Raw genomic sequence first — 15,412 nt, forward strand, 5'->3', positions numbered from 1 at the left:
TCCCCCTACCTCCCCATTTCCTCCTGCCCTTCATTGTATATTTTTCTTCCCGGCTTTCCAGTGCCCATCTGCATGGAGTCTGCATGGAGCTCGGTGGGGTTGAAAGTCTAGAGCTTTTTTTTGCTGTTTTGTTTAAGACCTGGTTATGGTTGTGGGATTTTTTTTTTTTTTTTTGTCAGCTGCCTGTTATATCAATCACGGAGTCGGGATCTATTTATAGGTTGGGAGTACTGTGTCCTTAGTCACAAAGAGACACAGACAGGGGACTGTCAGCTGGTGCTGGAGGAGCTGAGCAACGAGCCATCAGCGACTGGAAACAGCTGAGGGGAGCCCCTTCCCCGCCATCCTGTCCCTTCCCCAGCCCCAAGCATGTAAGTACCGGACTCTTCCTACCCTCTGCCCCCGACTCTGCCCTGGACCTTTCGGTCCTTTGCCCCACACCACGCTGCTTTCTTCTCTCTCTCTCTCTCCCTCTGTCTTTTTTATGGACGAAAATATCTTTCCCCTTGCCTGCTCTCTCTCATCCTGGATCTCGGCACCCTTGAGCATCTCTGGGTGACCCAGAGGAAAATGTTGCTTCTCGCAGACTTGTCCTGGGAAGGTCAGAGGGACCCAGAAGGGTGGGGAGGGACAGTTACACAAACTCATTTAGAAATCAGTAGGTCAGTCCTCTTTTAGTTTTTTTATTTGTTTTCACTGAGAAAAAGTAAGTAAATCAAAAGGGCAAGGGAAAGTTTACATGCGACTCCGCAGGGTGGTTATGTCTCCCAGTGTGAAAACTTTCATTTGCTTGGCAGCTCCGGCTCTGGGTGAGCTGGGAAGGTTACAGAGCAAAGATCCAGTTCACACAGGACAGGTGATGATGGAGGGCTCCCGGCAGACTCGGCACAGCCCGGGAGCTTCCTGGTTCAGGGAGGGAATCGTGACAGTCCCGATAGCCAGCTTTTCTATAGCGCCTTAAAGAAAATGACTTTTCTTTTTTTTGCGCGGAGTTTGCTTTGAGAAGTTGGGATGAGAGCTGACACTTTGTCTTGCCTTGCGGGCTTTTGTTGGCTCACTCATTTGGTGTGTTTTCTTCATCCTGAAAGGGGAACTGGGGTAGGGGGCTGGGAGTGGAAGAGCATCCGAGAGGACAGAAGCTGGGTGTGGAGTGCCGTGGAGTCGTCGCTCCGCATCCTTCGAGAAGGAAGAAAGTTAATATGAGGGTCCTTGTCAAAGCCATACTTGTTTCAGACAAGCAGAGCACAGCCTCTGTGAGCACGCCGGCAACTCCTAGAGACAGCAGTCCCCAGATACCGTCTGCTGGTCCACACCGCTTAACACGCCACCAGCTTCCTGTGGAACACTGGGGCTTTAGTTTCTGGAAACTGCATAGCGTTAGCTAAAAATGCTGCAGTTGGGGAGATTTTTTTATATATTATGTATGAAGAAATAGAAGCCCTAAATTTGGGGGGGGGTGGGGAGTGATGATGCTTAACGTATATGATGTACAACTTTAAAATGCATCCTTTTTTACGAGACAAATAATACCTGAGTTTCTATTTACTAATACAATGCTTCCCATAAGCTGCATTGCTAAGCACTACTTCTTGATTTCTTTGGGAAAACAAGGTCCCAACTCATCATCTTTCCAATAATTTAAAGGCAGTAAACAAAATAGATATGTCTGGACTGTTTTGATTAAAAACAAAATCATTTTAGCAGCAAAACTGACTTGAAGAAAGTTAAATAATATGGATGCCCACATATATTTAGAGAGGCGGTTTGATCTCATTTTTATTTTGACTTTTATGAAACTTTCAGTTTCCTCCTCTTGGTTCTGTATTTTTATCAGTGTTTACTTAAGATTATTAATGCCTTTAATCCATTCATTTATTATTTTGGAGGACAGAACATGTGAAGTTTACTTTCTAATCTCTTATTCCTTCCTGATCCCCATTAGGATTTGAAAGTAAACTTTATATGTTCACTATATTCACTGCTAGAGAAATTAGAAGAAAGAGTTTTGTGTAAAATCAGAAGAAATGTCATTATTTCAAAACTAGTAGGGAAAGTAAAGTCCCAGAAATAGAGGGAAAAAAAAGGAATTGGGCATATTCTATATGTAGCATTATTACTTTTTCTAGTCCACAGACTCTGTTTTGATAAACATATCCTGCAAAGGTTTCCCATAATAATACTGAAGTGGGATTTGGTGGGTGATTGTTAATTAAAGCTCAAGTGAACCAAGTGATTGAGACATTGCATTCAGAAACCTCAGCAGCCAGCTGTTGGCAAAATTGAACTGTTAGGACTGTCTGATCTCAGTGGCTTTTTAGGAAGTGTGAAATTCTCCAAACCTTTTCATACAAGAGCAAGCCGTTCCCTCCCCTCCTCAGCATGCATCCTGGAGCCTGCCGGTCCCTGATTAAATGCAGTGGGGGTGAGTCCCGCGCTCTGAACAAGTCCTGTGTTCTCATTAGCATTAGTGGTTAAGACGGGAGAATACTTGTTGTCATATATAGACAAGAACTGCTCCTTCCTTTGGCCACCTGTGGATGCTTTTAGGTGAGGTGGGGGCTTGTTTGGCAGTGTGATGGAAGGCCTGGCTTTCCCCCCCAAGTTCAGGATGTGGTTTTGCCCCTCTGGACTTGTGTATAGAGATGCAGGCGCGGAAACTGCAATGCTTTTGCATAAGGCAGCCTCTGATTACTTAGTTTCTGCTTCAATAACGATTAATTTTATGTGGACCAAGCTCCTGTCAAACTCATTTTTTTTTTTTTTCCTAACTGATTTCTTACATGTAATTGGTCACGGGGCTGTCTGTGACTTCAAGTCTGTAAAATCTCCCCCATTCCATCCTCATCGTTGTTTATTTCTTTGATGTAAATTCACAGTCGCCTGCGTACATGCTGTTGTTTTATGCGTGCCCCCCTCCCTCCAGCTCGTAGAAACCCAGCCCCGACCTCTTCCCAAACTGGGGCCAGTGGGGCCAGTGAGCAGGTGCTTTGGACTACAGCAGGCTCAGGTGCAAGGCCATCAATCTCGAGGAAGAAGGAATTGCAAATACCTGGAAAGCGCTCCCCTCATTCAAACGATTTCCCCTCCAAATATCCCACAAGTAAAAAATGGCAGCTGGCAGGATTTTTCAACCAAAGACTAAGTACAGCTGTTTCTCCCCATCACTTCACCTCTACAGTGTATCTGTCCATCTTTTTCTTATCTCTATTTTTACATTTCATTATCCTCCTGTGCTCTCTCGCGCTCTCTGTCTCCCCCCTCCCTTCCCTCCCCCTTCTCGCCTTCCCTGAAAAACACATTTCTATCTGGCACAGAAAATAAACTCAGATTGTGGGTAGTTATGTTAATCTAATTCAATCCTCAGCGGGTTAAGAGTGAAATTCTAATAGTGGAGCTGTTGAGGGCTTTTTTGTTAATGGCTTGGGGATTACATTGAGTTAAAGGCTCATTTCCTAATCAAACAGAGAGGGAGAGAGTGACTCCGAATATTTATGAGTCTCCCAGTGAGAATTTAAACATTCAACTCCAAAAGCAGGGTTTCTGCAGGAGGAAAGAGTTAAAACCCCTCAGGGCTGCTGGAGAAAAAAATTAAACCAGTTAAGCCATCAGCATTTCCAGGCTGCTGTACAACTTGGGCAAAGTGGAAGGTGGAGGAGAGAGAGAGAGGGGATCATTTCACAAAGCGAAGATGGAAACCGTGGCAGAAGCTGTGCTGTGTTCAGAAAAAGAGCCCCCCGTAGCAGACACGGATCCTGGGTTCACTGAGGCCCTGGAGGGGCTGTGTGCCTTCAGCTCCCCAAATCAATTCTCTTCCAGTCTGGAGGTGGGCACGTGGAGACAGGAGAATGGCTCAATTTACAGGCAGCAGGAGAGTCTCCCCAGCTGCCTGGTGGAGCTGGTGGAGAGGGTCTCCCCCACTTTGGCCCTGTCTCTGAAATGCAGAGGGCGGGCTTCCCCCTCAAGAGCAAATTTGCACCCCCACTGGCTTCCCCTTTGCCCCGTGATCAGTCTGAGTCCCTCAGCTCCAGGCACTGCACACCAGGACCTCAAAACCCATCTGGTTCACTGTGCCTAGGAGAAAGCAGGTGGAAAACTCCCATCTCCAGCCAGAGAAGGCATGGAGCAATTTGGCCAAGGTCAAGCAAGGTCAAGGCCAAACTGAGGTCAGGAGTCTAAGTTCCGGGCAAGTGTACAGTAGAGGAGAGGGGAATGCTGGAGCCATATGGCTCCCCTGGACTGTAGTCCCCTTCTCCAGCTTTGGGGATAAGGGCAGGAATCCCTGATACTGGAGGATTCTGAGTGCTCTGTACACTTGGCATTTTTTCTCCACCAATCAAGTGAGCAGTTTCTAGTCCTTTCGCTTGGCTCTTTTTCACTGCTCCATGAAGTCAGCAGAGGCTCCAAAAGCTGCCTTTCTGTCCACAGGGTCCTCTGGCCTTTTGTTTCCCTCTGACCTGGCCACCGTCCTTTCTCTTCATGTTTCTTAGTGGCCGTGAGCCCTTGGGTCAAGGTGGACTTGTAACGCGTCCACACCAGCTCTTCTGTGAAGTCTTCCTTACCTGGTTGGCATCTTCCTCTTCTTGGGGCCCCAGTTGATGTCCCGCCATCATTTCATTCACCCCCACGGGAGGACTGCTCCTGTCGGTCGCCCTCACTGCATCAGGAACCCCCTAAATGTAGGGACCACATAACATTCCTCTCTGTAAGCCCAGCTCACTGTCGATCATTCCTGTCCTCCTGCCCTGACAAGTGCCTCGGTGGACGGCACAGAGCTGTGGTTAATAGCATACATTCTGAGTCAGACAGCCAGAGTTCAAGTTCCAACGTTACCTTTTCTCAGCTGTGAGACTTGAGCTACTTAATCTCTTAAGGTCTCCATTTTCTCATCTGTTAAATGGGGGTAATTATAGAACCGGTGAAGAACCTGCCTGCCAGTGCAGGAGACTAAGATACTCAGGTTCTATCCCTGGGTTGGGAAGATCCCCTGGAGGAGGGAGTGACTACCGACTCCAGTATTCTTGCCTGGAGAATCCCATGGACAGAGGAGCCTGGCAGGCTCATGGACCATAGGGTTGCAAAGAGTCAGACACGACTGAAGCGACTTAGCATGCACACACACATAGAACCTACCCCATAGAATTGTTGGGAAGATGACATGCATGTGGAATGTTAGCCTTTTACCCAGTAAGCCTTGGCCATTTTATTTGCTCAGCACAGACCAGTCACTTCTGCCCACACCTTGTCACACCACTAAAAACAGACCCCTATGCCTCCCACTAAGGCATATCTTGGCTTGGACTGCCATGACAAAACACCACAGATGGTGGCTTCAGCAATAGAAATTAATTTTCTTGCAGTTCTGGAGGCTGGTCCAAGATCAGGATGCCAGCATGGTCAGGTCCCAGGGAGGAACCTTCTCCTGGTGGACTGTCTTCTTGCCGTGTCCTCATATGGAGGTGAGAGTGAGAGCTCCGCTTTCTTCCTCTTCTCAAAAGGACACTAATCCCATCAATGGGGCTCCACCCTCATGACCTCATCTAACCCTAGTTACCTCCTGAAGGTCCCACCTCCAAATACCATCACATTGGGAACAAGGGCTCCAGCACATGAATCTGGGTGGGGACTCATTCAGTCCGTAACAGGCTGTTTTCCCTGAGTTTTGGTGAGCAGAGTCTGGTGTCAGCAAGACTTCCAGCTTCACCCTCCAGTGAGCTATTTCAACTGGAAATCAGAGTTCAAGGCACATTGGGAACATACCCTGCCTCACCCTGGAAGGAACCTGGGGCTTTAAACCATGGTCAAGAGCAGAGCGTGGGAGGGCTGGACCACAGTCCTAAGTCCGGGAATAAGGCCTGACTCTTCTGCTCTGCAGGGTCAGAATTTGGTCAACTCTCTTGGCCCCACTCACATTCCAACGAGCAGCTTTTGTTCTTGGCTCTCCAAGTCTTTCCTGCACCTTCTCCATCCTGTATTCTCACATGGCAGTTCAGGCTCGACCCCCAGAGCAGGGCAGACCAATCCCAGCTGTGAAGCCCACCGGGCTGTGTTTTCTAGGCAGCAGCCGCCTGCTCGGTCCTTTCTCTCAACAGGGTCACTTGACCAGTGAATCCAAAGGCCACGTGGGCCTCACCCCTGAGGTGTCCTCTCCTGGGCCGCACCCAGTGCCGATGACCTTGACCCTCCCTGTGTGTCTTTGCAGAGACTATGCCTCAAGGCAGTGAGCCCTCCTCTTTTTCTTCCCCCACTGATCAGGGGATCGGAGTAGGAATGCGGCGCCACCCATGTTCCTCTCCCTGCCTCCTCTCTGCTCTCCTAAAATTGTCACAGCCTCCCTTTTGCCTCCTTGCTATCAGCTTTTGAGGCCCCAGTGCCAAGCGCAATGCATGACGCACAGCGTGTGCTCAATGAATGAATGTGACGTGACTTGCACGGAGTCTCTCCTCACAAGGGGGCCCTCCCATCCTTCCATCATGGGAGCAGGAAGTGACTTGAAGCTATGAATGTTCAGCTGCCTTAACTACATTAGCTCATGACCTGTTGACTATGGTCTTGCCCCCACCCTTCTCTGTTGCTCTTCACGTTCCTCCATCCAGGAAAAACAAAAGAGAGCAAGAGAGAGAGAGAGAATGAGCTGTGTCTTTTATGCACATGTGGACAAATCTTCGCTAGAATTTCATGCTGTTCAGTAAAGAAGCTTTGTCTAAGTTGATGTCAAATTTAATTGCTAAACTGGTATCTCTCCTGTGACGGTTTCCCTCCCCACTCCCTTTCTGGTTGGTACCTGCTTCCTCTGGCTGTTCTGCGTGGGGCCCCGCGTCCCTCTCCTTTGCTTTAACCACGCTGGTCCCAGGCGATGCACATGAGAGGGAGACCCTCCTTCTGAAGTGTTCCAGAGTGTCTGCTTCCATTAGCACAGACAAGGCTTTGGAAAGGTGGTAACTGGGGAACATCATCTTCGATACTGGATTCTTCCCAGAACAGCGTTTGTGCTCTCTGGGAAGACTGGGGAGGAAAAACTCAGGCTGCCAAGGGTTAAATGAGAACAGTGAAAAGTCTAGGCATCTCTCGGGGACTGGTTGCTGGCTGAGACAATTGATTAGCTTGGCTTAGTGATCTTTCTAGCAATATTCAGGAGTGAAATTATTGCTGATTAGGCTGTGTGTGTGTGTGTGTGTGTGTGTGTGTGTGTGTTAGGGTTCACGGCTGTGAGGGGAGTAGCATATGATCTGAGAAAGCAATGTTAGGAATTGTTTGCTCCATAATGAGTCTCAGGAAGAGACCTGTCACCCCACGTGTATCTGCAATTGTCTTAGAACTCTGTGTGGGTACAAGTCAGCTGGAAGGGCAGACTGAGTGGTGCACAGAACCTCCTGTTCGCTTTCTTTTCAACTTCCTGTGACATTAGAATTACTCTGAAATCAAAGTTATTAATTAAAAACCAAGAGTTCCCTGGCAGTCCAGCGGTTCAGACTCCAAGCTTCCCCTGCCAGGGCCGAGTTCGATCCCTAGTTGGGGGACTAAGATGTGGCATGCTGTGTAGCATGGCCCAAAAAAATGTTAAAAACCGAAGTCAACGGGAGGAAGTCCACTATGGAGGGTTGCTTCCGTCTGTGTCTCTAGTGGATGGAGGTAGCAGCCAAGTACCCCGGGCAGAGGCAGGTGCCAGGTGGGTTCAGTCCAGTTCACCCCCAGGTCAGTGATAATTAAGGTGCACAGGGCCTCAGTTCCCTACATCATAACTTGAAGGAGTGGACAAGATCTCTTAGGCCCTCCAGCTCTAAAAGGTTACATTTTAAAACCATTGCTCACGGTGAACCTGGTTTGTGGTGCTCCTGACGTAACCGATAATTACAGCTCAGCCTGCTCGGGTTCCTTTAAAATAATTCATTAATTTTTGATTGTGCTGAGTCTCCATTGCTGCCAGCGGGCTTTTCTCTAGTTGCGGTGAATAGGGGCTGCTCTCTAGCTGTGGTGCCCGAGCTTCTCCTTGCAGTGGTTTCTCTTGTTGCAGAGCATGAACTCCAGGGTGGGCAGGCTTCAGTAGCTGCAGCACAGGGACCTAGTCACTCTGCGGCATGTGGGATCTTCCCGGACCAGGGATCGAACCCATGTCCCTGCACTGGCAGGCAGATTCGTAACCACTGGGCCACCAGGGAAGTCCCCACCCCATCCTTTAATAGAAAACCCTGGGGTCAGACATGGCTTTTGGGGGGCTCTGTGCCTTTACCAACTCAGTCAGTCCCTACTGTCCAGCATCTTCTAGGCCTGTCTCACTCCTCACCTCCCTCTATCTGTAAGTATACCGGGACAGTGAGCAGGAAACTGGTCAGGCCTTCTTTTTCAAAAACAAGTATATAAACGCTGCATTTTAAATTTTGCTTTCAATTTGTCACCACCATGGTTTTATGCCTCTGCGGTCCTGATATCCCTCCCTCACCATCCTTGGCCCCAGAAGTTGCCTCCGGGCCCCTCGGCATCTGGAGAAGCCCCAGAAGCCTGCTCTTCAAGGTTTACTCAAATCCTTTGGTGGGAGCACAGTTGAGATTTGGGAAGAGAGTTTCCAAGCACGGTGACCTTGGCAAGTCCCTAACCCCTACCTACCTTCATTCCTTCACCAGCAAAAGGGGCTGAAATCTGGGCTGAGGGCCTCACAAGATTGGTGGGAAACTAGCATAAGAATCAGAGGGCAAAAGAAAAAAGAAAAAGAATCAGAGGGCAAGCGTTCCTTAAGAAAGGGACGTGCTTACCGGTTTTAGACTAGCTCATTCTCCTGCACGGTGAGCTCCATGCAGTGGTTTGGGTGCTGTTAGACAAAACGCGTGCTGGAACCATGTTTCTGGACCCACGTCCACCTCGTGCCTGCCACAACCTGGACAAGCTTCCCACCTTCTCTACCCCACACTCGGTCTCCTCATCTGTATAATGGGTATAGTAAGAGCACCTGCCTTGTGGAGCTGTTGTAAAGGTTTAAGGAGACCCTTATAAAAGCCCTGGAACAGTGCCTGCTCAATAGCAAATTTGGAAAGCTGTTGTTGAGGGTGATGACATTTTGGTTGTTGTGGTCATCATTTTCTGGGTCCTGTGCAGAAAAGGTCAAGAGGGTGGAAACTTCCAAAGTCCCTACATTCCTCCCAACCCCTGCCCAAGCTGCTTACAAATGTAGCAGAAGATGCTACTCTAGAGGTGTTTTGAATACATCCCTGCTAAGTCATTTCAGTCGTATCTGACTCTGTGCGACCCCATAGACGGCAGCCCACCAGGCTCCCCCGTCCCTGGGATTCTCCAGGCAAGAACACTGGAGTGGGTTGCCATTTCCTTCTCCAATGCATGAAAGTGAAAAGTGAAAGTGAAGTCGCTCAGTCGTGTCCGACTCTTAGCGACCTCATGGACTGCAGTCTACCAGGCTGCACCGTCCATGGGATTTTCCAGGCAAGAGTACTGGCGTGGGGTGCCATTGCCTTCTCCTTAATACATCCCTGGCCCCCGCAATTCCCTGCATGGTCATATCCCATAATCAAGTCGGCGTCCTCCCAGTGTCTGCTTGGGCCTTGGTGTGGTCTGGCCAAATGTGTTCTCCCTCATGGAAATCTGTTCTCCATGGCCTAGCACAGATGGCTGCTGAAGTCCAGGTGTGAGACTGGAATGGTTTAGATGGGTTTTCTTTCTTTTCGGCTACACCAGGTTGAGTTGTAGCTCACAGGATCTTCATTGCAGCCTGCGGGCTCTTAGTTGCAGCATGTGGCCGTCATTATGGGTGTGGGATCTAGTTCCCTCACTAGGGGTCGAACCCAGGCCCCTGCACTGGGAGCGTGGAGTCTTAACCACGGGACCACCAGGGATGTCTCTGAGATGGGTTGTCTGGTGTGTCCAGGAGTGCAGTGGTGTCACTGGAGTGTGTTTCTGCACAGAGACAATTCCTTCTCTTGTACAACGTAACGGAATGGGGAGAGCTTATTTTCCACATATTTGATGGTGCATATTTAGGGAGTGCTTAGCGAGGAAAGAAAAATGGGAAGAGAGAAGAGTAATTTCTGATGTCTCCAAGGGGGCCCAATTGGTACATTTCAAGGGACTTGTAGAAGCGACATCACGTAATCTTAGGGGAAATTTCCAAATCCAGACTTGCGACCGGCCTGTGTGCTCGTGCGCATGTGTGCTCATTAAGGGTATTGTGGTCAGTCAGCCATGACTCTCTTCTTTCCCCATCTCAGGCTGAGAGTAATCTTAAAGGAACATGTAATTACTATTTACTCCAGGGCACTCAATTGAGAACACCCTCATGTAATGACTCTTGAGTTAATTCTGCCTTCGGATGCCCATCTGCTGTTGCTCCTCTGGAAGTCAGTGGGAACCAAGCACCACGTGGAAAAGGATCAGGAGATGGATATTGGTCCCTGCAAGTTCAAGGTCTGCTCTTGAACAACAGAGACAGGGTGGTGGCTTCTTTCTCGTCAGAATATTCCCTTGGCTCTGTGCCCTTAGGGTCAGAAGCAACTACTGGGTTAATCTAATGGGCCATCTTAGTGTATTTGAAGAGTCAGCAGCGTTGGTAAAAGAGAAGCATTCAGGAGAATTCTAGAGATAGGATTGTAGCATTTATAAAAAGTTGAAAACATGCAAAGATGCTGTACCTCAGCATTTGAGGGAGGGGGTGGTGAATTTGCCTGATTACTGAAAGTGGGGAGTGGGGGCAGAGGGAAGCCAGGTGGATGCGTTATAACAAGACTTGTGGAATCCATCTGCTAAAAATATCAGATTGATATAGTACCTTGAAATGTGACACTCTACCGATGATGCGGCTGGACACTGTTGTGGAGACTACCAAACCGTTTATGGAAATGAAACTGATTTGTGTGGCAGCATATGGAGCAAGCTCTTACATTTTTTTTCTCAGAAGCCACTGTCCTGCTCCCAGCTCTGCCACTGCCTGATGACTTTGTACAAGCTGCTTGGGTTCTCTCTGCCTCTGTTTCTTTTCATGTAAAAGGAATGGGTGGACTGGCTCACCTCCAAGTGCCCGCTTGGGTGTGTGGCTCCAAACCTCCCCTGTGCCCCGCCCGGGCAGTGATCATCCTGAACCACAGCTGTCTGTGTGGTGGTTTCCCATTCAGCATGAAGGCTCCGTGGGCAGGGACTGCTGATGCTATAACCCAGCACTACCTGAACATGACAAGCACTCATCTTGCCTTTGAAGGCACTAACGAAAGAACTGGCACAAGTGAGTGCCCACGCCCCCAACCCGAGTATCGACTTGGCTAATTCCAGAAATGCCACAGGCCTGGCTGATGGTTCCCCATGGCTTAAATTTCCCCCCTCTGTGTTCTCCCTCATTGGTCAGGGGTGGTGGTTCGTGCCTCCGTGGTGTGAACTGGAAAATCTTTTAGCAACATATAAATTGAGCTGCCGGAGAAGGCAATGGCACCCCACTCCAGTACTGTTGCTTGGAAAATCCCATGGATGGAGGAGCCTGGTAGGCTGCAGTCCATGAGGTCGCTCAGAGTCGGACACAACTGAGCGACTTCACTTTCACTTTTCACTTTCATGCATTGGAGAAGGAAATGGCAACCCACTCCAGCGTTCTTACCTTGAGAATCCCAGGGACGGGAGAGCCTGGTGGGCTGATGTCTATGGGGTCACACAGAGTCGGACATGACTGAACTGACTTAGCAGCAGCAGCAGCAGCAGCAAATTGAGCTGCTGAAAACCAACCCACTGAAAACACCTTTTAGGAATGACATGATTTCCCAACTGCTGTACCTACTTCTTTGTATGACCATTTTGCTGTCTGCTTCTGTTCTTTTTTTTCCCCTCTCTCCCTCATAGTCTATTAATTTAAAAATATTAAACTTGGAGACTTGCTAAATAAAGAGACCTCAGAGCACAAAATATCCCTTATCCATTTTCTGGGTCCCTATGTGCTTCCTTATGCAGATATTTTTTTCTTATTTTTTTAACTAAATGGCCTTGATTTTATCATTAATCTCTGTGTGACAATTCTTTTTCTCTAACGTATTTCTAAAATAGTCTCCCGTAAGTCCCCAACTCTACTTCCATTGATCCCTTGTGCCCCTTTCACTTCTGTCTTTGCCGTTTCATGAAACTTATGAAGTGATTCCTTTATAAGCTGGACCCTTGATCTCAGGCCCCTTTCCGAGTCCTCCACCAAAATCTCCCAGAAGGACGGTTCTGACAATTGGACTTCCGCAGCTCAGGTGGTCTTGGGTCGCTGTCATTTCCATACTGAGCCTGGGGACATGCTTTGTTCTCTGTCCCCTAAAACCTCATATTTTCTTTAACCAGCAGTTTTCCCATTGCACATGAACCACATTACGAATTTAAAGCCTTAAAAAAATCTTCAGCATCATTCTTTTGCTCCATGTTGTGAAGGGTTCCATTTTTTTTCCTGACAATAATCTCACCAAATGTTAACAGTACCATTACCTAGAACCTAAATATGACATTTCCTTAAAACATTCCTTTACAGTTTCCTTGTATTGTTGTTTACTGCTTGCTTCGTTTTTTGACTTTTCCACATGTTCTGTCTCTGCAACTACTCTTCAGAGTATGGGAGAAGGAAAGGTCTTTATCAAGGGCCTGGTATATGCCGGAAACTTTACAGAGCTTATCTTACTTTGTCTCTGTAACGACTGAAAGATGTAAGTTTTATCATTATTCCCATTTTACAGAAGAGGAGACAGAGGCACTGAGGACCTTACTTAAGGTGACCCAACTTAAGGGAGTAAGTTGTGGGGTCTGATATCACCCTACGTAGTATTACAACACACTGCAGGACTAAGTGCAAGCACCCAACCAGAGAAAACCACACCAGTGCCCTGGGGCATCATTTACACCAACACTGAACTTGGTCCAACATTGTTGAAGTTGTAGTGTTTTTATTTATTTTCTTGAAATGTGTCAGCTGCGTCCCTTAACAGACCTGACGAAAAAGCCTACAGTTCTAGCTCTTCTTCCCCAAGTCCCTGTGTCCTTGTAAATATTACAATGCAGATGCTTCCGTCAAGGGAGACCTCTGCTGATTACCCCTTAGCTCTCCTTTGACACTGCTAACAGTCTTTCCCCTACATCAGTATTTTAAACCTCTCCGGGGGAACTGGTAACTATATTCGTAACATGTAAACCCAACCTGTGGCTAAAATGGGCAGACTTTCAAGGCTCCCATGATGCAGTGTGCTCTCTCAGAAAACACATTTTGTTTCTCCTGCTTTATTCTGACTGTTGCTTGCCTGCTCCCCCATCATCTTTCCCACGTCTGCCTTTATATCCTCCCTCCAGCTAGCCCATCAAGAGTGTTTTCACTTTATGTTTCCTGTTTTGTCTTTTTCCCCACCTTGCTCTAGCCACACGTCATCTGTCTTGACTTTGTCTTCCGAGAGCTACATCTACTTTATAAATTTGACACTTGAGCTGCACCCCTCTCCTGACTTCCTGTGGGTTGCTGTTCATCCTTCCCTCTTGTCTGGGCTGCGCCATCTGTAATCCACACTTTTTTTTTTTTTTAATTGAGGGAGTGAGATGAGGGAGGAGCGGTCTCTCACCAATGCCAATACCACAGCCTTGGATGTCTGGACTTCCTGCCTAGTCTCCTGTGACCTTTAGCTCCTCTTGATCCACTCATGTGGCTCTGGGATGCTAATCACATTCCAGAGCAGAGTTATAATATCTCCCCACCTTGGGTGGAGTCCAGCGTGTGCTCACTGGCTGAGACAAAGTGTTTATCATTCGCCTGTCCATGAGCTTCCATGGATACAGGTTCATCGGGTTTCTGACTTTCCTCTGGCTTCACTCATCTTTAAGGAGCCCTCACAGCCTGCAATCTGCCTTCTGAATACAGTGGGCGGAGGGTGACAGGATGGTCATCTGGGCTTTGCAATGAAATGCTAACGGATGTCTTAGTCGCTGCTATGATTCCTGATGTTTAGCACTTACCCCTTGTCCCCAGGCCATGGTGTCATCCTGAGAACCTCCACTGAAGTTGCTTAGACAAGCCAGTACAGAATTTCGCTGAAGTACTTGCTTGCCTTGGGGACTCTGTTTCCCGCCTTGTCTGAGGTTCTTGGGGTCTCCAGCCCTCCATCTGCATTCCAGGAAGAATATGGAAGTTCTGTGTGTGTTGGGAAGGGAGCTGCTTGTTTGACGGGACTATGGTGGTTCTTGGTAGAGGCCACTGGGTCCCCAGCTGCGTCAGACAAGTGTTAGTGTGAACTGCAGAATCTGCTGGTCTCCTGAATCATGGCCTTGACCCAGGCTCTGCTTCCCCGATAAGAGTGACACAGAGAACACCAGTAGTGCTGTCTCCTACCTCTGGGGCCTTTGCAGATCCAAGGCCAGCATTTTCCCCAGATTGGGTGAGTCTTTTGCTTAAACTGTCACCTCTTCGTCTGATGGGTGTGCAGCTGTCTCTTCTAGATATTTTGGCATTTGCCTTGTTTATGGTTCCACTGTTAGGGGAACCACAGTGAAACCACTCATCCTGGCCAGGCACCACAGTGACCATCAGCAGGAGTTATTTTACAACAGGAGCACCTGGTAAAGAAGATAGAACTAATAGGCCACCACCAACCGGGAGAATTTGGGAAAAGTCAAAAGGAGACACCACATGTCCTACCACCTCTCAGAACCCTTCCCGCTGGCATCCAACTTGGCAGAGCAATGTGTACACCACCAGGAAGGACCCTGCGTCAGAGTGATTGTCCAGAGAAAACCCGACAACGAATCCCCTCACCATAGAACCTGGGACTACGAGCCACGTAGCAGAGCAGTTCTCCTGGGCTCCCTTACCCTGCTGCTCTCCGCCCGTGTCCCTTCCCCAGAAAGTCTGTCGCTGTGTGAGCACGTGTGTCTCCTCGGACAATGCATTTCTGACTGTTAGACAAGAGCCTGCAAAGAGTCCCCCTTCCTGCAACACCACCATCACCCTGGCTGTTTGGGGAAGACTCCTCAGAGGTGGGGGAGGAGAGCGTCTTTGGTCAGTGTCCCTAGAAGCAGAGCCTGAAATGGAAATTCCGGGCAAGAGTTGTATTGAGAGGGTGCTGCCTGGAGACATCTGTAAGGGAGTGAGGAAAGGAGGGCTGGGGAGGGACTGAGTAAGGGTGTAAATTCAGCTGAGATCTAGCTTCAGCCCGACTCCATGGGGAGCTCTGGAGCATGAATTACACTCCACGGTTGTCCCACCTTGAGGCAAGCATACTGACCAGCTGCACCACCATATGAGTCAGTCGTAGGTTGGGAACTGTCCCAAGGTGAGGGAGGAACATCCCAGACCCCCTGGACCAAGAAGGCTCCCACTGGTCAAGGGCAGTTCCCAGGAGAAGGCTGTAGTCATTAGAAGCTAGAGATGGCCAGGCACACCAGGGGTGTGGGGGCCAATGGATCTGAGCAGGACACGAGCACC

General features: G+C 48.7%; 1 protein-coding gene across 1 annotated transcript in view; it reads left to right on the forward strand.

Moving 5' to 3' along the window:
- Nucleotides 1-212: 212 nt before the first annotated feature.
- ESRRB (estrogen related receptor beta) overlaps nucleotides 213-15,412 on the forward strand; it is a 183,237-nt gene continuing 168,037 nt past the window's right edge. The window contains exon 1 of the mRNA XM_010809670.4: nucleotides 213-371. Within this exon, the coding sequence (XP_010807972.1) occupies nucleotides 370-371 (2 nt within the window). The 5' untranslated portion in view covers nucleotides 213-369. The remainder of the gene's footprint in view (nucleotides 372-15,412) is intronic.

Source organism: Bos taurus, chromosome 10 (genome assembly GCF_002263795.3).
Source record: "Bos taurus isolate L1 Dominette 01449 registration number 42190680 breed Hereford chromosome 10, ARS-UCD2.0, whole genome shotgun sequence".
Lineage (NCBI taxonomy): Eukaryota > Metazoa > Chordata > Mammalia > Artiodactyla > Bovidae > Bos > Bos taurus.